The sequence below is a fragment of the Corvus brachyrhynchos genome, unplaced genomic scaffold (assembly GCF_000691975.1).
Source record: "Corvus brachyrhynchos isolate BGI_N302 unplaced genomic scaffold, ASM69197v1 scaffold202, whole genome shotgun sequence".
Classification (NCBI taxonomy): Eukaryota; Metazoa; Chordata; class Aves; order Passeriformes; family Corvidae; genus Corvus; species Corvus brachyrhynchos.
The window spans coordinates 3,837,702-3,859,762 of record NW_008238132.1 but is presented as its reverse complement, the minus strand read 5'-3'; the positions used below and the strand labels follow the sequence as shown (position 1 = coordinate 3,859,762).

The 22,061-nt window shown below is 35.6% G+C and overlaps 1 protein-coding gene across 1 annotated transcript in view; it reads left to right on the top strand.

Annotated features, from left to right (window-relative positions):
• The window catches only part of VWA8 (von Willebrand factor A domain containing 8), a 169,152-nt gene that overhangs the window by 36,300 nt on the left and 110,791 nt on the right, over positions 1–22,061 (top strand). Inside the window, exons 9-17 of the mRNA XM_008633141.2 lie at positions 1,100–1,231; positions 2,538–2,672; positions 2,753–2,830; positions 7,384–7,544; positions 8,711–8,824; positions 16,003–16,171; positions 16,464–16,541; positions 19,507–19,622; positions 20,585–20,691. Of these exons, the coding sequence (XP_008631363.2) occupies positions 1,100–1,231; positions 2,538–2,672; positions 2,753–2,830; positions 7,384–7,544; positions 8,711–8,824; positions 16,003–16,171; positions 16,464–16,541; positions 19,507–19,622; positions 20,585–20,691 (1,090 nt within the window). The remainder of the gene's footprint in view (positions 1–1,099; positions 1,232–2,537; positions 2,673–2,752; positions 2,831–7,383; positions 7,545–8,710; positions 8,825–16,002; positions 16,172–16,463; positions 16,542–19,506; positions 19,623–20,584; positions 20,692–22,061) is intronic.

The window sequence follows — 22,061 nt, the reverse complement described above, 5'->3', positions numbered from 1 at the left end:
TGTTTAAAAATTTAATAGTGTCTGAAGTAGACTCAGCTGTTTCAATAAGAATATAATTTCGTGCAGCCCTTTACTAAAGCACATTTATCTTAAATTTGTGTTTAAACATAATATTTTTGTAGGCTTTTTTTCCAGAATGGAAATTTACAAAGTGATGAAGAGCAAAAGCTTTCGTAAAAATCCATCTCAGTTTTCTTTCTAAACTTCAGTAGGCACTGCTATGAATCCTAGTAGTAATAATAATACATGCCTTTTAAGAGTTGTTTTCATTAATGACTTCTGTTTAAAAAACTCTGTTTTCTAGGAATTCTAAGGAGTTGGACAGTATTCCTTTTTCTCTTGTTTACTCGAGTTTCACTCTGTTGAATAAAATGGCTCTACGATTTCAGTGGTTTCAGTTATTAGCTTTTTTTTGTGCATAACGTTCCCAGTATGACTCTCCTTCCTGAACATGACTCTCCTTCCTGAACATGACTCTCCTTCCTGAACATTTTTAAATGGTTTATGTGCTTTCCATGTACAGCAAAAATAGAGAGTATAATGCTCAAAAGAGGATTGAGAAAACATTTGTCCTGTTTTATGTCCTTGACATACCCAGAACATGCTGAAGGCTTATTTTGTACACGTTGTCCTCAATTTACCTAGTATAAGGCAGTAGGAAGCTAAGTAAATGCAATTTTTCTGGTTATTTTTATTGGTTGTCAAACGTTTGGATCTGCAATTGGTTATAATGACCTGCAGAGATAGGTGATCTATTATTACACATGCTGAAGGCTATGGTTTGTTTCTCATGTTATTTTGGACTGTCAGGCTAAGATTTGGCAAAGTCACCATGTGACATTTTCACTTTACATCTGTCACTACAGTCTGAGTAAGTAGCTGGTATACAATCTCTGCTTTGGCTTTAAATGTAAAATATATAGGCCATCAAGAACATGGACACAGATATCTGAAGTAAAAGTTGAAATAAAGTAAATGGATTTAGGACTTCATAAGCACTGAGTCATGAATATGCTTCTGGCATTGTTTTAGAAGGAACAGTTTTAAAAACCAGAAAGTTGTATTTAGTAATTAATGTCCTCACCTCTGAATTCTGCAGCGCTTTGAGCTTCAAGATTCAGAAAAACACTTGTTTCCCAGGAAGATTACTAAAGTAGAAAGAGCACATGGAAACAAACGGTTCAAGGCTGATGTAACTGTCCAAATTGGTGAAAAAGAAGTGACATTCCAGGTATGAATTTATAAATTCATCAAACTATAATATGTTTTTTAAAATCACTAACTTGTTTTCGTCTCTTAAAGAATTTGACACTTACACTTGATAGTAAAAGTCATTTGCACTGAGCATTTTTTTTGGTAGAGTAACACATGGTATTTATTGGAGACACATTTAGATACTGGAATATTAGTTTATGGATATGCATGATTTTATTTCTAGATAAACTCATGGTTTCTTCCATGTGAATCATTACAGTTTGGATGAAAAAAAAAGCCTTTCAATTTCTTTTTCTGTTTTATTGGATTAGAATAGCAGAGAGTACTTATGATGCTCTTAATTCTGCTTTCCCTTTTTCTTTTTGTAAAAACAATAGTCTGTCTTTGTTTACACTTCAAATAAAATCTAATGAGTGCTTGGTAATGTTCCGACACAGGATGTTGGGAAAATGGAACAAAGTAATCGCATCAACTATGATTAGTTTGAGTTTCTTCCAATGAAGTTTATGACCTGCTAGGTGGTGAAATAAGTTCTTACTCAGGAAACAGATGCTGATCTGAGAATATGAAGTTAATGTTGAATTTGGAGAGTCTAGAGAGTCTGTAAAGAAGGTGAATTAGTGGGAGTCAGAGAGATTATAATAACATTGGTAAGGAATGTCCTCAGAGAGTTTGTACCATGACAAAGTGAAGAGGAGAACAACAGCAAATGGGAACTTTTCAGGAAAAGTTGTGTGTAGGAACTTGATTCAATTCTTTTCTGAGGCAAAGATTTTTGGTTTCACTGGGCACATAGGTGATACCTTCTGAAAGTACTTCTGCAGAATATCTCTGGGAACAGGAGGGCATAAGAAGTTTGCAGATGAAACAGTTCCCAGACTAGAGCAGGAAGTGGAAATACAGAGCATGTGCCTTAACGTGGCAAACAATTCAAACTTTCCAAAGTTTGGGTCAGATTTTCACAATACTAATTGCTCTATCTCTTCCATGTTTCTCTGATGAGCAGTGAGTATTGGTGACTTTTTATTTGTCTCCTGCATGAACAGCCTGAAGTTCTTTGCATACCCCAATGCTGTAATTGTATTAATTCACATTTTGTTAATTTTTTTCATGAAGAGTGGGTGAAGGAGATGTGAAGGAGTTTTTCTATTATAAATTAGTATATTTAATGTTGTGACAGTGACAGTTTCAAGTTTGATGGATGACAATTATCAGGAGAATATTACAGTAGTTTTGGACGAGTGTAACCTAGTCCACACAAAGCCTAGAGTTATCACAGTATAGCTTATTTAGCATTTTGATTTACTTTTTTTTCCTTACAGGTTCCAGCTGGAACTGGAATGTTAAAAAATCATTCTCGATCAGATACTTTCGTAAGGACTTCCAGCCATAATCAACTGTTGGCAGAAATGATGCAATCCCATATGGTTAAAGATATGTGTTTAATTGGAGGAAAAGTAAGAATTTAAATTTCTGTTCTCCCTTCTTCCCCATGATCTTTAGAATTTAATCTAATCAATATTTTTTAATTTTCTAGGGCTGTGGCAAAACAGTTATTGCAAAGGAGTTTGCTGATATACTGGGATACAGCGTAGAACCTATCATGCTATACCAGGTAAGGAAACTATCTGCTAATGATCATGCTTTAAATATGATCTCAAATAGAGAATTTCTCACAGCACTAAAAGTGTTGGGTGTTTTTGCAAACCCCAAGCTCTGTGAAGCTTAACAGCACTGCCATAGCCAGTGGTCACTTGGTACATGTTTGGAAAGAATTGTCTGTCTTAGGTTGTAGTACACTTTAACCTCATGGCATAAGCTGAAAAATTACAAGATTTAAAAGTAGAATTAATTAATTTCCTAGCTTTTCACACAGAGATCACATGTGTAAGATTTTCTCCATAACCCTGAGGGATGGAAGGGCTTAAATAAAATATGAAGTCAAGAGTCTCCTATGACCTTATGGGTCAAAATACACCAAACATAACGGGATTTATTGTTGTAAGTGATAATTGTCAATGCTGCAGGGAAACATTAGCATCAGGTTTAATGCAATATACCGGTCTCTTTCTTCCATCCCTTTTCTGCTTTAAATTTTTCCCAGACGACATGGAGACATCCAAAGGAAGAAATGGCAGCAGCATCTGATTTAAAAGTATACTGGCATGTGGGGAGAAACACTGGTAGAGATGGGTGGTGAGGTTGAATGGTTGAAAAAGTGAGAGGAAAATAGAAAAGAGAAATAGTGATGATGATGTAAAAAGACAGTCCATTTTATGTTTTCCTGCACTGTAGAGAACCTCTCCAGACAGGATCCCACTGCTTTTGCTTCCCCCGATATGGCTTCAGCTGATAAGGGTGAAGACTTTGAAACTGTCTGCAAAACTGGAGTCAGGCAGATGACTTCTGCCCTTTCCTTACGCTTTAATGTGGCTGAGTGTGAGCAGATTTGGGTTCCAGGGCTACATACCCTCATCAGTGTAATGTCTTGTTCATAGTAATATACCTGGATTTCCAGCAGTGCATATTATCTTTTGTATAGTGGTCTATTAAAATAGGCATATAGCTTCTGAGCCAGAGCTGTGTCTCCAGCTACTCTGCGTACTTCTCTCTGTACTTGTCACTGTAAACATAGTTTTAATTCATCCCAGAAAAATAACTTCTGCAACTTGACAAACCTGCTCAAGGGCAAGCACACCCTAACCCTTGTATTGGTGCACACAATAAAATATTGGGTATTCACCAGCAAAATTAGATACCTATTTGGTTAAAACCATGGCCGCTGTTTCTCAACTTCCTACCTTTAATTAGTATGGCTTCGATGAATATGAGCAGAAGGCTTCATTTTTTGAGGCATGAGCAGAGCTGACAATGGAACTATTATTTGGTAAACATCTTTCTTTCAAAGGGATCTGTAATTCCTATGCAAATAAAATCTAGGAAAGGATTTGAGGTATTTCCCACTTGGTTTCACCAGGGTTTGATCAAGCTCAGAGGGCAGAGGGATTTTATAGAAAGGCTTTTGGTGATATCAAACAGTATCAAAAAAGCAAGTAAATGACTGAGAGCTGCTTGTTCTCTGTAAATTCCTGTGTAGCCAAGCCTAGGTAAGGTCCACATATGTATCTATACATAGAAATGTTTCCTTAATGTATAATGTGTTACATAAACTCAAAACTTTTTACAAAAAGCAGTGTATAAAAATATTATTAAATGTAGCTGAGCTATAAATAGAATTTTAGAATGCATTTGTTTTTCTTAAAATATATAACGTATCAGGGGCTTTGCATAGCAGTGTAATAGGATAATTTAATGACATAACAAATGTTAAATTCATACATTAGTTCAGCAATGAAGACTATGAAAAGTTTGAAAATGCTCTAAATTTAGCATTTTTTTCAACTTTGGTTCAAAAAAGTGTCTTCTGTTTTTTTCAGAGAGACATCATACTGCCATCCATTTCTAAAATTAAGGAGGCTTTTCTTTGTTCTATGGTTCATATTTATTTTCTGGTAATTTCTGCAGGCAGAAAAATGAGTAGAGGGACACTTCCCTTTGGTCTGGAGCAGTAGCAGTGTTTCTCCTCAGGCTCACTGAAGAAATGAGTTCTTGGATTTTTTAATGTGTATATAGTCTTTGCTTTTAATATTTGCTTCATCATTCTTTGCAACTGAAGTTGATTTAAGGACTTGAATAGTGTGAGAAGGTGTATCTCTCTAAATTGATTTCACAGAAAAAATAACTCCAAAAGCTTTTATGTTGTGAGGTGAAAATCAAATTACGTATAGTAAACCTTTTGGAACATAGATCATCTCTTATCCTAATAGTTGGCTGAGAGAGTAGTTCCTGTCTCTGTTGTGATATCTGACATCATTATACGGATTTCTCATTATATGCAGTTCCATGTAGGTAAATTGCTGAGAAAGGAAACTCATCCTGATTAGGAAAGGTTTGTTTTTAACTTGTCTCTTAATGCAGTTAAGCAACAGCAAATGAGAAGCAGCAGCCAGCTAGTGCTTTGTGGACTGTAGCTAGGGAACTTTTAGTTCAAATTGCTTAAAATAAAATATTTTCTCCCCCTAGAGTTTCAGAGGGGGAAAAAAAGTAACAGTCAAAGTGATGTTACAAGTTTTCCAGCAACTTGCTCCTCTTCTTCCCTAGCAAAAACAGTTTTGTAAGCACATCACTGGTGTTTGTGTACTGTGATGTTTTTGTTCCTAGGACTTATTTTTTTTTTGCCTGACCTCATAATTTTTCTTTACCAAATGCTTCCAGTTTTTTATTGGAGAAATGCTAACAAATGATGAGTCCAAATTGGCATGAAATGCGGGAAACATAGATTCTTCACCTCATAATTGCCAAGAACATGATTAGTACTACAAGCCATGAAAAATGGCTAGGTTGGAGACTTGTGTTGATATAGCTGCTAAAGGGAGTGGAACAGAAGTTATCCTACTCGTTTTTTCTCCTAAACGTCTTTTTTTTTCCTGTATACAAACTTCTCTAGAAAATAAACAATGAAACATAAAATACATAAGTTATAATGACTTACAAATTCAAATAACCTTTGTTTGACAAGGCAATATATTGTTGCCATTGCTTTGTCCAAAATAAGAGGAATAATTAATTCTTATACTTCAGTTACTTCCCCTCCAAAGGGAGTATTATAACATTAGTTTTGATAGCATATATTAAATGATTTGAATAAAATTTATTAAAAATTAGGTTAAAGTAAATAAATAGAAAAAATAAATCACTGGGCAGGTACTTAGCCATAAAATAAGTTCCTTACAAAAACTGTGCAGGTGTTAGCAATGGTATTCCTATTTAATCATCCCTAAATTGAATCTCATTCAACCATTTAAACCACAGTGTTATATATCAGAAAGCATTTTGCACAAAATACTCCTCTGAGTTTATCTGCAGAAAATTAATGCATGATTCTCATAGTTGGAATTAAAGATGGACATGCTGTATAGCACACCCAGTCAATTCATACTGTGTGTTGTTTCATTTCTCTTGAGATGAATTATCAAAAGGTGTGTTAGTTAAATATTCATTACGGCATTTACTAGCTGCTGAATGCACAGTTCTTAAGCAAGTCCTAAACCCACATTTTTCTCTGTCTTCTGTAAAAATGTTTCATGTCTAATTCATTAATAAAATAGGAAAGTTTAACACAGCAGTAAAACAACAGAAATGCAACAATAAAAATACGGTATGGTTTTGTGGATTTGAATGTGAGACTTTAAATTAGACAAATGTGGAAGCACTGAAGGAACCAGACTTTGTCCTGTTATTTTAGGTCTTTTAAGGAAATGTAGAAAAAGGAAATGATTCAGGCCATATGATGTAATGTATTCTATTTTTATTCTTTAAAGTTCAAAGGGTTTATAGTTGTGAAAGGGACATATGCAAAAGCTACAGTTACAATAGAAAATATGTTTTTATCTGATTTTAGGTTAAGTTGTGTTCACAGCACAGCCCAAGGAAGGAATTTAGTCTTCCAGGTCACAAAATTACTATTGCATCTTTGTTTTTCTAGTGCTTACCTGTTGTAATGGAACATCTAGAGTATGTGTGCTGGAGGATATGCTAGATGTTGGTTTTGGTTTTGTTTTATTCCTTAAGCATTGTTTTGTGATAGGCTATGTATTTTTGGTAAATTCTGTGTTACGGGCTTCTTTATTACCCTGTTCGTTATTCTCTGATGGTTCCACTGCATTTTCCTGCTGCGAGGTTGAATGTCATGCTGGTTTGTGTTCAAGATTAATCATGGAATCTTTGCTCTTTCACGTGGCTTCCATATGAAAGAGATTATTCTTGTTTGCTCCAGGTGTAAATTGCTGCCCCCTTCTGTACACAGGGCTGTGTACAAGTTGTCATTTGCTTGTGTTTTGTTAAAGGGGTAGAGGGGAGAAAGGCTTTTGTTCTTGTTTCAAAGAGGTGACATTGACAAGTCTAGAACTTCCAAAGAGTAACTATTAAACATTTTGTGAGTAGATTTGTGTGTGTATTTCTAATACTCTTTGGGAAAGTAATTGAAGATTTCCTGCTAATCTTCCTAATATTCTTGGGAAGAACAGAATGCAGTTTTTTAAGGAGAAAGCGTGTACTCATAAATTAAGAAAATGGATCATAAATACATTCTTCTGATGATACTTCCAGGATATGACGGCTAGAGATTTGCTACAGCAAAGGTACACGCTTCCGAATGGAGACACTGCTTGGAGACCGTCGCCACTCGTCACCGCAGCTCTGGAAGGAAAGCTTGTTCTTCTTGACGGCATCCATCGCATTAACCCCGGCACTCTAGCCGTACTCCAAAGGTCAGCGTGGGAGCGTGGATAAGTTGGGTGCTCGTGATGTGTGTATTGAGTGCATGCATACTGAGACCTTAAGTTCCTGCTGGTGAATATGGCTTTGCAACTTCAGGAATACTGTAAAGATCAAGCTGAGCATTGAGTTTTCATAGAAGATGTAGTGCTCATTTTTTTTACTTAAAAGAAGAAACAATTCTTTGATTTTTTGTAAGCCTAAAATAATACAGGAAGTTTCAACCTGTTGTAAATTTAGAGTCTAAGTCTGAATTTTGGAATGAGCTAGATTTTATTCTAAAATTATGAAATCTAAAAACTAGTAATATTTGTGCAACAATTTAAAAATGCAGGATGTCAGAAAACATTTTAAATACTTTGAGTGCATTCTGCTTCTAAACAAGCATGTTATGAAGTATGTTACACAGCATACTTTATATTGATTGCAAAGAGCTCTTTCTAAACATTATTTCATAATTCAATAAAAAATAAATTAAACTTTGCAGAACACAATAATAGCAAATACTATGTTAATAATTATACTGTCAGGTCAAATTTTTATGCTATTTTATATGCATGCATCATGTACTGCCTTTTGCAAACTAAACGACATTGTGAGCTTTAAAAGCGGGCTGTAGCAAAAGCATTTTCTGCTTTCTCTTATTATATATGTATGCAGAAGGACAGAACAGAGAATTACACTTGCCTGTGTTTTTGCCTTTTCATATGTTTAGCTTTCCCTTCTGATTTTTAGTTCTGACATGTGCATGTATTGTGGATAATCAACTTCTGCATATCACAAAATAAAAGCTGGGTCTGTATGTATGTTAATCATTAAAGCTAGCTGAAAGATAGTCCTTCAAGAAATAAAAGTATATTACTTGGTACAAGCATAACTAAAAAGCTGTTTCGTGCCGTTTATGCACGCTCCACTGGTAAGACAGATTTTTTTATTTTTCGTATTCTTACCATTTGGATTTAAACTAAGTTGACTGACTATGTGCTAAAACTTACATATATTATTTTACCTCCATGCATGGATGCACCTTGAGTTAGTATCATTTTTTCTTTTTACTGTGGCCCATGTTAACTGAGATAGGTTTTAAAAAAACCTTTAGTTGTTATAAGTGTTTTAAAAACTAATCAAAGGCTAGATAGAGCTTATTCTTTATTTTCAGACTAATACATGACAGAGAACTGACTCTCTATGATGGCACCAGATTGTTAAGGGAAGATAGATACCAAAACCTAAAAGAAGAATTACAGCTCTCTGATGAGAAACTACAGGAAAGGTAATGTGTCAGCTACAACAATAGAATGAAACAGCATTTCAATTTTTTCCTTTTTTTTTTTTTCTAATAAAAAAACCTGAAAAATGCTTTTTTATTTAATTGATGCCTTCTAATTGCTAAGAGAAACATCTTTTAAACATCAGGTTCCTCCTGAGCTCTATTTATTTTTGTGGTATGGCAAAATTATATCCTGTTTAGAGTGCTTGAAGTAAAAGGAAAACATTCAATATCCTTTAAGAGAAGGAGTTAGAAATTGAGGAGAAATTATAAGTAGATACAAAAATAGATCTAAAGCTATATGATACTTAATTTTGGAACGTTTTATTAAAAGTCTTGGAAAATAAAGCTAAATTGAAGTTAAATACTAGTTGTTACTTTCTTTTGCCTCATGAGCTAGAAAGCTGGTATTTAATTTACAGCTAATATGGGGCAGGAAATCCTAAGGATGGGTTGGGACCCATTATGCTTATTCTTTTTGTTCCTTTACTTCTACTTGTCTGCTAGAAACATTCCACAGATGGAAGTGTTTCCTAGTCCTCTGAGGCCATATTTGATACATGGTCAAACAGTGCTGACCAATTTTCGTTAATGGGAGGGATATTGTTGATTGTGTCTCAGAACAAACACAATCTAATATTCTGTAATATATAAGGAGCTAAACATATTGTGATTCTGAAATGGATCCACTCTCTAAAAAGAGTGATGGGTTATAGCAGGGGTGCATTCATGATGTGCCATATGTTTGCTCTCAATTGTCTCACTGAATCTGATTTTTTTCTTTGACCTTCATAGTCCCCCCTTTAGAAAAGCTGCTTTTCTTTTACTGTCTAGTTGTTTCCATATTTCTGGTTCCCTTTTTGATCAAAATACAGTGGATTAAAAAAAAAAAAAAAAGGGGCAAGAGATGCCCCACAAAGCCAACAAAAAAACCAAACTTTATTCTAAGTTACTTGTTGCAAATTGTATCCACTCTGCTGAGGCCATACACCTAACTAGATGGTAATTTCCTGCATTTGTTTTATTTGAGCAAAGAACTGTATATCAGGGAAGTGTTCTGTTTATCAGGATTATTAAGCACAGACTTTAAAAAGAGCAGCAAAAATCTCCAAGGGCCCATCTGGGATAGTGTCCCAAGTTTGCATCGGGCTTTGTACTATGAGATACATCTGTTGTGCCAATCTCCGTGTTCATGGTCTTGTCCTAGGTGCTTTCAGGCAGTGGCTGTAGCTGTTTACCCTCTGGTTTATTGCCAATATACTCCAAAAACGTGGACAGTTCATCACACATTCCTTTCAGAGCTGCCACTCCTAGTGGATCAAATCTCTCTCACAAGAATAGAGATTTACATCTGGATCCTGCACCTCCTTTTTTGTTCTAACAATGGCTGTTTTGGCAGTGGAGTCCCTTTAATCTTCATTATCTGTTAGAGCATGAGCACTGTCCAAGCTGTCTTCTTTAATGATTGTTCTGCAGACCCTTCTCCTTTCTGTATCACCTCTGTATGTACTTTCCTCCCTTTCAGTCTCATTGAGTAACCTTTCGGTTCAGCTGTTCAGTGGTAATTGTGCATTGCTTTTGGCTACTTTGGAGGCTTCAAAAGTTGGGGGCTTTTTGGCTTTCCTTGAAAGGCTGTCTCTATTTCCTTCAGATCTCAATGTACTGCTTTTACCTATCCACCTCGATATTTTCCAATATAGTGTTTTGTGAGTTGATAAGCTCCTAATTATCTGTTTGACTGACAGTGAGCTTTCACCCTCTAATCCATAAGTCAAGAATGTCTGTTGTATTGGACAAGAATGCATTTCTGATTAGTACTTGGTCTTAGGAACAGATACCCCCATTGTGTAGGCATTTTTATATGTGGAAGCTCAGTGTGACCATTTAGCACCATCTTGGATGCAGATGAGAATTCTAGCTCCTGAATTATATGAAGTCCATTTGGCTGAGAATCCTACCTTCTCCTAGGTGAAATGTTCAGTCTGCCCATGTTTTCTGTACTGACTTATTAAAATACCTAGGTTAAAGTAATGCAAACGTGTAACTACTTCTTTGGTTTTAGCTTTGGGCTTCTTTGGCATCACTGGACAACTCCTCTATAGAGAGGGTACTGTTCTCATCAGCCCTTGAGGAACTGAAAGTGTTTCAGGACCTCGTCCTGGTTTTGGTGCCTTCCATATTCTGAAAACATCACTACCTTTTAACTGACTCCAGGATGTGATGTCAATAATTGCTGTTTGATTCCAGGACTGTATTCCTCCTTGCTATTGTTCCCTTTCAGCAGTGGTTACCAGTCACTGCAAACTTCACTACCTTCCAGTGTTGCAGAATCCAGCATTAAATTGTATCTGAGATACTGACAGCTGATTTAATCACAGATTTTAATCACAACAGTGCTAACCATTCCTCCTTTGCCTGCAATATGTTGTCTATGGAGAAGTTACATAGAGTATGTTGTAACATGAATTTATTAGCAGATTGGTTGGGCAAATTCTTACCTAAATCATAACTAGGAGATGCTTTCCATATTGATGAGAGACATCTCTCTTGCTGTATGGCAATGACTGTGGCTAGTGGCCTTAGCTGGATTTCTGATGTTAGACGAAGATGAAAAGACAGCTTTACTTATCCTAGTTTGCTGGATTTGACTAAAGTAATCCAGTATGACTACTCTTTGCCACACCTGTGGAATATATGATGTCATTCCAAATTTTGTTGGGACTGAGTCTGCAATGTTTGCGTGACACATTAAGTTTACCTAATTTTCCAGTAAGGGAATATTAATGTGTTCCTGCAGTTTTAGTATCTTTAATTTTTAGTGCTTCAATAGTCACAATACTCATATGTGTAGTAGGGGAGAAAAAAGAGGAGGATCAAGAGGTTTGCTTGGGTTTTTTTACTAAAGGGATGGTATTTCAAATCACTGTGATCTGGAGAAATCACATGGCTCTGTGTACAAATGCAAATAGTATTACAGTAGAGAATGTGAATATGCTTAAAACATGATGGTGTTACTAGAAGTGCTGGATGAAGAGGAAAGTATGGTTTGGTTTTCAGATTGTTTTCAGTTTTTGCAGTTTAGAGCACTGTTATTCATAAGTTATATTTTTGACAACATTTCAAAGTTTTATTACTTTTGTAAGAGCTAATAAAGTATATTCTGATTTTAAATGATGTTAATTATTGTCATTGAATAATATGTTCATGATTATTTCATTAGATTTCTAAATCTGTAGAAAAAATTGCATTTTTCTAAGAAGGGTTTCAGGCTGGTGGGTACAATAGCTCTCTCAGGAGTGACAAGTGCAAGCAGTGCATTGCCCTTGGGACATTTTGGGATACTCCTTGGCCTGCTGAAAGTCTCTAAGCTACAAGGTAACTAGTGGTGGCCACAGAGTCCTTTTTCTTATATTCTTTATTGTGCCAGGTTGGCTGTGAAGGTAAATAGTAATGAGTATTTTGGACCAAACCACTACACTAAGTTAGCGAATGGTCGTAGAAAGAACACATTCACTCCTTTGAGGAAACTAACAATTCATGTTTATGAGTTTGAGGAAAAGAAAAAAAGCTGCCCTTGAGAAAGTGACAGATGGTCCTTAAAGATATTTTACATAGAAGGAAATTATAGCTGCTGATACTTTACTCATTTAAAGGTTGCATGATTCATTTCCCTGAACAAGTTCAGAGAGTAAGAGAAAGTGTGTCCAAGTACTGTGCATATCCAAGATTTCTGCATAGAATTTCTTCTGTAATCATCCATTTCTTCATCAAGACAGATACTGTTGAAATAGCACACAGCCTTTACAAATCAAGCAGCAAAGTGTTTGTTTGTCTCAGGATGCAGTATTTAATCTGTTTGTGTGGATATACCCCCCACAACACACACAGATGCTAAGGTCTTGGTGTGGTGAGCAGAAAGGCAACTATTACAGGAAAATCTAGGAGTAGGTACATAATAGGATAGTTCAAAAACTAAAAGAAGTCTCTCATAATGCGTGGGTGATTTTAATGCCTTGCAGACAGAGGATTATTTTCCATGTGATTAGGTTGAAAGGGAATGTACAGTAGATGAGACAGATATGAATTGTGGCAGGGAGTGAATTCATCAAGCAATAGAATTTTTAATTGCTTACATTTTTTAGCTTTTACTTCATTTGTTGTTTAGGGGTTTGGCTTTTTTCCAGTTTAGTGAATTTTAAGATAAAGTCATCTGTTAATTTTAGACTGTGGTGAAATTTAAAAGAAGCAGCAAGAAAATAACAATAAGTCATTTTGGTCCTAGTGTTATTGTAATTACTAACTTACAAAATTTGATAGAAAATGAGATTTATTAAACCATGTTATAGGAAGAGACAACCAAAAATAGTTTGGTCTTGCAAAGTGGCATTAGAAATGCCATTCTGCATTTTATTTTATTTTTTGATGAGAAGATTCAATTGCACAGTGTGTGATTTTCTTTGTAAGAGCAATGGTGGTAATCCTTGGCTGAAATTAAACAGTGATGTCAAAAGGACACTGATTTTATTAGGAGGGTGCCTTGCTGCCTGTGTTGTCAGTAAATGTTTAATAGAGAGAAGGATAGAGACTCTTTGCATGAATCAATTAATGTCAAATCTTCCCACCGTGTTTGAGGCTCATTAATTTAAAAGATGCCAAGTTTTTAACAAGATACACTTACATCATCTGTAAACCCCACAAGATTTCTTGTCATGTCAAAGATTTCTGTAAAGTACAGCTCCATGTAGGAGACTTGGTCTGTAACGTGATGGAACAACTTTGAAGCTCTTCAGTTGTGCTGATGGAAGGTGGGAACTTACAGAGCACTGCAGAACTGAGTAATTTATGGTATTTGCTTAATAATACACTTAGCCTAACATTTTCAGCACTGCAAACGTCAGTCCAAGCAATAGGTTTTTGAAATAGTTTTATTCATGTTTACAACCTGGAAACCTATAGCAGTGATGTTGTCCAAGTCTAGAGAATAGGTCAGTGAATTTAACTGGTATCACCACGTTAGCTTGCCCAGACTTTGCATCTCCTCTCCTCCCGCTTCTTTCCATGCCCTCTCTGGCTGTTCTCACCATGCCCTTTGAGGTGATAAAAAAGAAATGTGATTCCTTTACCAGGAATGATAAAAAAGAAATATGATTCCTTCACCAGAAAAGTTGATTCCTTCTTGTGTTCTCTTATGGTATTGCAGAAGGGCCAGAATTTGATGGGTTTCTGGAGGAGGGTTGCTTTTTTGCTTAGTAATGTAAGGGAAGGTAAGTCTGAAAGTATATGTATTTATCCGATCTAGGAAATGTTTTCTTCTGTAATAAAGTTGGCTGATGTTCTCTGACCTTCTTTTATGCTTAGTGACAATGACATTCCCATTGGTTCCTCTTTCATGTGATGTTTTCAGACATCTATTTCTATTTTTATCAATCAGGGAGTAGCTTTTAGGCTTATGACTTTCAGCTGAGAATAACTCATGCCACTGCCTTTTTTTGCTTTGGTACAAGAGACTGCTGTAATTGCCCTGCTGTATCACAGGTATATTGGGGTGAACAGATGAGCCAACTGTGCAGTTGGTTTGTCAATTTATGTCTTCAGTAATTTTTATGGAAAATGACATGGTAACAGCAATATAAATTGCCTAAGCAAATTTCACTTGCTTTTTCCAAATAAGCATCCTCTATTTTAATAAGAGTACTGTAAAATCAGTTAATGAAAACAGGCCTTCCTTGCACAAAATTTGACTGGCTTTTGTATCTGACATGTTACTCCATTGTTTCTGCTGCTTCTGGAGATCATCTCAATTGGTCAAAGCATGGTGCTAGTAACACCAAGGTCACAAGTCTGATCTCTGTATGGGTCACCTACTTAAGAGTTGGACTTGATGATCCTGGATTGCTTTCAGCTCAGACTATTCAGTGATTCTGTGTGATGCTGTTATCATGCAGGTATGCTGATTAATGAGTTCCAATGAGTGCCCAGTCAAAGGAGGTGAAAATACTACACAGATAAGGGATACAAAAGATGCAAAGAAGGCAAAGATATCAAAATCCATGGCAGCAGTCTTTTAGTTCCCTAACATACACATCTAAAAGTTGTATATTTAAGTTTGTGTTGCAAGTTCCCGTTGTCTTCAGTGGAGTCAAGACTATTAGTTACCAAATCCCAAAGGGAGAACTGGGAAACACTGATATAAGATGGCAGGTCAGTCCAATAAAGACTTAAAAACCAATAATAATAAAAATACCTTTTACAACCAGGAACAGTGCATGTGTTTTCACAGGAAGCTGGGGAGGCAGATAAGGTGAAGAACGGAACTTCAGAACAGTATTAGAAAAAATTTTAGGGCAAAGCGAAATGAAAGCAAGTAGAGATCTGTCCCCTGATGTCTTTGAAGATATGGTTGTGGGTGTTGAAAAAGTATGAGGGGGACAGACTACTGCTTGTGGCTAGACTTTTGTGCTTGGTTGATTTAAGGAGCCAGGATTGCAATTCTAAAGTTCTTGTAAATCTTGTAAATCTCCACGGGAGAGACCTGTCTCTTCATGCTGACTCTAAAATGAGCCAGGGGTGAAGTGACTGGTTTGGTCTTTGAAGCATAACTTTCAGGAGTGTTATGAAGTTAGACATATTAATCCAAGGACCACAAAGAGCATCTGTAAGGGAGTGTTTCTAAACTGTTACTGAATTCAGCTCTTCACAGTATCTAGGCAAATCTCTAGTGTCATTCTTTCTATCAGTTTAATTCAGTAAAAGAAGTTACTCATTACTGCAGCTCTGGTAGGTCTTGTTTTCTCCCTGAGTTGCCTCTGAGACACCCAGTTTTAGGTAAAGCACTTGTAAAAGTCCAATAAATGACTAAGATGTGCCCCTTTCAGACATACAACACAGTAAACTGTAGCTTAGTTGATGGTATTTCTCCATCCTGAGGCATACAGGTCCTGTTGCAGATGAAGAGACTTGGGTACACTTCTGAGCATTAAAAACATGTAAAGTTATAAAATTTCAAGTTGCATTATGCAGCCTTTGTCTTTTTTAAAAAACAAAATTGCATTGCAAATGATCTGACTATACTATCATATGTTTCAGTACAATAATTTATCTTTTTTTTGTCTATTGTAAAAATTAAATCTGATATTCATTGCTTAAGCCAGGTAATGTATTTTTTAAATCTTCTTTTGCAGGTCTATCTTTCCTATCCATCCTTCTTTCAGAATAGTGGTCTTAGCAGAACCTCCTGTCATTGGAAGTAGTACCCAACAATGGCTGGGTCCAGAGTTTTTGACACTGTTTCTTTTTCATAATGTTCGATCTTTAAGCAAGAGTGAAGAAATTGAAGTTATCGAACAAATGGTAAGTACATTCAGTATTTTAGGCACTTACCAGCTGTTACTTACTGAACAGGATTATTTGCTACATAAAAAATGTATTGCTGTTTCAGTGTAGCATAAAGGAGCTGATTTTCAAAGTTTATCAAAGCAGCATATCTGCTTATCTTTTAATGGTATAATTCTTATTTTAATATTAAATGCTACTGTAATAAAAAATACTCTGTCATAAAGCAACTGTGGCAACTGTATGCTTATTGCATATGTGGAATGTGGATATCTTGCAGTAAGATTAACACTGTTTTTCTTTCAACCAGATTCCAAATGTACCCAGTGTTGCTGTGGAAAAGTTGTTGTCAGTAACACACAAGCTTCGGGAGACAAATGATACCACTGTGAGCCCCTTTTCTTCTTTTTTCTCTTTCAATTTACTGTCTCCTACTGTGACTTTCTTAACAAAGGCTGGGTGAAACTTGCTAAGCTATAGTGTATTTCAAAGGCTGACTAATTGGAAAACCAGCCCCAGAAAACTGCTGCTGGCAATTACTGTGCTGCATACGATAAACTTCTTTGATTTATAATGTATGTATTTGGAATCTGCATAAGTAAAGCTTTTAGGAATTTGCACAAATCCCAGAGAACCAAGAGCAGAACACATGTTGTCAGTGAGTTTAGGTATGTGGCTCACAGTGAAGCATGCTGAGGTGCCTTTTGAATGTGTATGGATATAATCACATATTCAGGTATTTTTTGATTGCTTTGCTTTAGTAATTGGAAAATTGATAGCTGAAATTATTGGAGCTTTTTGAGCAATAGGAGCTATGTAGTTGTTATAAAATGACAATGGGCAGCAGCAGAGACTCAGAAAAGAGAAAGCTCCAGAACTCCTGGCTGCATTACTGCCATAGGCTATTCTGTTAAAGAAGTAATGTCAAGAAAAATAAATTCTGCTAACAAAGTGACCACAGAATTCTTTAAAAAATATAGAGTTAAATCATGGTGAAAAGAAAAAGAAATCATTGCCATGGCAACTAAAACATGGCATGCTTTTGATGTAAGTAAAATGTAAAACATTTTTAGTGGAATCCAGCGGTTTAACTGGTATGCAAATTTAATCCATTGTCCTTAGTTTTCATGATTTTAACATTGGTAATAGTTTTTATAGTTTTACTATTTAAGAAGCTGAGAGAAGTTTTTATGCTCTTTTGAGCTTAAAAAAGTAAGTAAAAAATTGATTTCTAGGTACACTGTTGAGACAGTTGTTATAATTATCTTTTGAGCTTCCTACATCTAATGTATAAATGTAACGGTTTTGACGTACTTGGAGACGTACCATGCCTGAATAGAGCATCACAAAAATCCTTTCCAAATATGTGGATATCTGTAGAATTGTGAAATATCTAAATGAATTATGTGATACTGGATGAGAAGTGAGTCACAGTATGGCTTAAGGGAGGATTCTTGTAGATCAGCAGTGACATGAGACATGTTGGGAACAGCACACCTGTGCCGAGAGATGAAATGTGTGCCTCATGTACGTTAGGCTATTTATAGAGTTGTCTAAGTAAATAAGCCTCTGCCAGAGATTATCCTGAAATATTAACCATTGTTTAAAGTGATTTTGTTACAATAGAATACCTGTAGATTGTTCACCCTGTGGGCATTGTCTGCGTCTTTGTAATTGTTTGCTCGATTTACAATAGAATCTGGAGACCACAATCAAGATCCTGTTGGATTAGATGCCTCATAGATATATGTTAAAAAAATTGTCACTAACACAATTTTGAGTTTACAGCTGTTCAATATTAAAAAAAAAAAATCAGGTAAGAGGGGAGGAAATTTTGTTGACAAAACTTTCAATTACCAATTGCAGATACTCAGAAGATGTGATACAACTTTTCCTTAGTTAGGAAGAGTAAGGATAGAGCACTTACCCTTCCCCCTTGCCCTTGCTTCAGGGGTGGCTGAGTAGGTGTTGAAGTAGCACATGAAATGCCATTTTTCACATCACAGTGTCCACAGTGCTGGGTTGTAAACTGCAGTTGTTCAGAACATGCTTCACAATCTTTTGTCAATGAAAGCAGGAGGAGCAGGAGTGGTAATCTTTTCAGTTAGCCCATTCTAAATAATTCTTGCTCATAGCTCACAGATATGCTAAAAAGTATTATTCTTTGCTTTCTCATAATTTGAAAGAAGTTTTATATTATTTAATAGAAGTGACTAATTTTTTTTATTTAAATGTCTTTTTGTAAAAGTGGCTGGTTTTCGGGGGAAAGAATTGATGATATTTCTCATGCATGAAAATTAATAAAGGGGGAAAAAGGGTCTGAAATTCATGAAATTTTGCTTTTCTCTATTTTTTCCCCTGGATTTCAAATGTCAGGATTTTTTTTTTTCCAACTGAAACAGTATCATGTATTAAGGTAATTTTAATGCAATTAGAAATCTTACATAAACTTATATAAACCCAAACAAAACATTTTGAAATTACCTAAGTAAAATATTTCACTTGACCCAGGCAAAACATGGCGTGACTTATCAGATCACACTCATTGTTGTGTGTTTCCTGCTAAAATAAGGAACCTATTTGTATTAGATACCTTCATCCGGTAGATATAATTATAGAATGATTTCTTTCTCAGTCTTTGGATCTTTCTTTAAATACATGATCACTTGTTTTGTGGTTCTGTTTGTTTGGGTTTTTTAATTTTGCTGTGTTTTTTTGAGGTCTGCCTTCCCAAGCATTGAATAATTTCTGTAAATCTTTGCTAATCATGTTCAGTTTTTAGCATTTGTTTTAACATGTGGACAACAGCAAAGGACACAGTGTTCCAGTAATGGCCCGCCCAGAAGGCGTGTGCAGAGGTGATAAAATCTCCGTACTGCTGCCCAGTGTTGTCTTGTTTATACATCTAAGAATCCTGCCAGACCTTTTGCCAGAGCATTACATGTGGAGCTCATGTTCAGTTTGTGAAGAGCAGATGAGTTTTTAGCATGTTGATCGTTTCACAGTAGCTAACCTGCTTGTTATTGCTGATATTAACATTAATATGTTACGGTTTATATTGCACATAAAATTCAGTTCACAGATTATTTTTCTTCCTGTTGCTTATCAAGTGATATTTTAAGGCTGATCTTTTGATGACATAATGATTTCCATGACAGTGACTTATTTCAAAAAAATGCAGAATTACAAGCATGCCTATTAAAGTGCTTGAGTTGCTGTAGAAGGCACAAAGCATCTATGAATTAGGAGAAAAGTTGAAATAATTCCTTTTGGAGTACGTTTTTCTCCTGACTTGTTCGATCTAAATCCCTCACATGGATTAAATAATTAAACTACCCTGTATTTTTTGACAGGCACAGTCACTGGCCTCATTTTTATCTACTCGACAGCTGTTGCGAATTTGTCGTCGACTGTCACAATATCCAGATGAAAGCCTTTATGATGCTGTTAATAAAGCCTGCCTTTCCAGGTAGAACTACTAGTTTTGGTGGAAGTTCAAGAGCTTCTTGGTCAGTTGCTAAAGCACAAGATAGCTTTTAATGTGTTGTAGTAAATTATGCAATTTTTGTCTTGCTCCTTGAAGTCGGTCATTTTAAAAAAAATGTTCCTGTGGTATTCTCAAACCTGGAAGGTAAGTAGAAAGGACGTGGTACTCTTTTCCCATCTCTATGAAGATAGGTCATTACATTATATAAATTAGGTCACCGTTATCAGCATTGCTTCACTGTCTACAAACACTCTAAGCAGAGCCATATTGATGTCTAGTTTGACTGATGTTTCATGGACACTTGGTTTCAGTTCTAAAAGCTGTATCTAGAAAAGTTATGAGGGCTTCTTTTGCTTTGGGATTTTGTTTGTGGGTTTTGGTTTGTTTGGGCTTTTGTGGTTTGGGGATTTTTCAGGGTTTTTTCCTCTTTTCAAAAGAAAGCAAATTCTTATGATCAAAAGGTTTGGAAAACTGGAAGGGCCTGGTTCTAGACACCTCAGAGCTTTCTCTTTCTCTCTGGAACCTGAGGTCCTAGTGAACTGAGTAATGAGAAAGGGTATTTCCAAAAAAACATTGTTTCTGTTGTAGCTCTTACTTGCAATGGAGTGAGGACATTACATGCCTCCAGTTCTAAACCACCGTACATTACAACCCTATTGCAATATTTAATAACATTGAAGCCTTTTAAAATGAGTGCACAGCCACAAGTGTAGTTCATTGCCTGTGATAGAAGCTCAGTTCCTCTCCTTAGGGATAGGTGAAATGTGGAAGGCTATTGTGAAAGGAATAGATGCTCAGGGTTTGGAGGTGCAAGTGAATCTTCATTTTAGATTTTAGATGTTAGATTACATTAGATTTAGATTTTTAGATTACAGAAAATACTAAAAACTTTAAAAATAAAAAACCCTTAAAATAAAATGTCCCTATTTTTCCCCTTGTTTTAGATTTTTACCAAACCTCGCCAGATCAGCTTTACATAAAAATTTACAGGATTCTGGTATTGAAACAAGTCCAGATGACACAAAGAAACTAGAGGAAAAGGATTACACATGTAAGCTTCTGCTATCTTTTTTTCCTGCTCTGAATGAATGTTATTTAGATTGCTGGACGTATAAAGGTGTATTAATTATCCTCAAAATTAAATGTAATTTGCTTCAGTTATATCTCTGACTTTTTTCTGTCAGAATGTATTGCTGCTCTCAGTATGCTGTATTGTCTGCTGAATTCCCAGCTCATGGAATTTTGTTTTCCATCATGTGTAAATGTTTCTCAGTCTATAAGATCCATGGTCTCAGGCTTTTTCATTTCTTTTCATCACTGATAGCTAGTCTTCTGTACAGTTACAGCCTTCGTTTGATCTTAACATTTCTCTGTTCTGTTTTTTTACCATTGTTTCTTTCTCTCCCCTGTTAAAATCAACCATTTTTTGAGATTCTTGTAAAAGTTTTGTGCTATGATTTGCTTTCATTCTGGAACACACTTCTTTGTTATTATCTTCTTTTTATTCTCTTTAAATTGCTGTGGTCGTTCCATGTCACCTTTATCAAGCAGGTCTATGTTTCTTTGGCTTGTACTCATTTGTAGTAGCCTGCAGGGCTATGCATATATTTCTGCTTCTGCCATTTTTCTCACTTCTACTTTCTCATTCCTATGTGATTCCCTTCATGCTAGCTGTATATCTTTTCAAATCCTCTCTCAGGCAGCACACTGTGAGCAATTTGCCATTTTCCATTCACTGCGTTTTTCCTTTACTCTGCCTCACCAGTGTTATCTCTGCTCTTGTTCTTCTGTGTATTTGTTCCCAGTTTTGTGATGTATTTGATTTCTGTATTTTTACAGTGCAGTGGTAAACACATCTTTGGTTTTAATTCATGTGAATTCTATTTTTATGTGTTTATTTAGGTGTGTGTGTATATAAAAGTAAGTATGTAGATACCCATATATTACTGGATATATTGTTTCTATTATATGCAGTATGTGTGTATATAACTATATACAAATGTATATGCAGCCATACATATATACATATATGTGCAACCGTCTGTGTATTATTGTGTCTCTTATTTACATTTTATATATATATAAAACCATGTATACAAAATAATTTGTAGTCTTGCCAGTTGTGTGATGCTACCTGCTTACTTTTTTTTAAGTCTGCCTACATCCCTTGAAATTTCTATGTTTCTCTGTTTCATGCCATAAAGGCAAACAGCTAAAAACATCTGTCTAGAAATAAGGGTATTTTCAGTTTTATACCATGCTAGATTAAGAAATTACTAGCAAAAAAAAGATTGTTTTTATTGCAATGTTATTATTTACACTTAGTTGTTATTTTCCTAAGGACTGAATTTATGGTTCTTTAGATCTAAGAAATTTTTCTGATGTACTTTTTCTCTCAGAGCTGTAGTTAAGGGATATTTC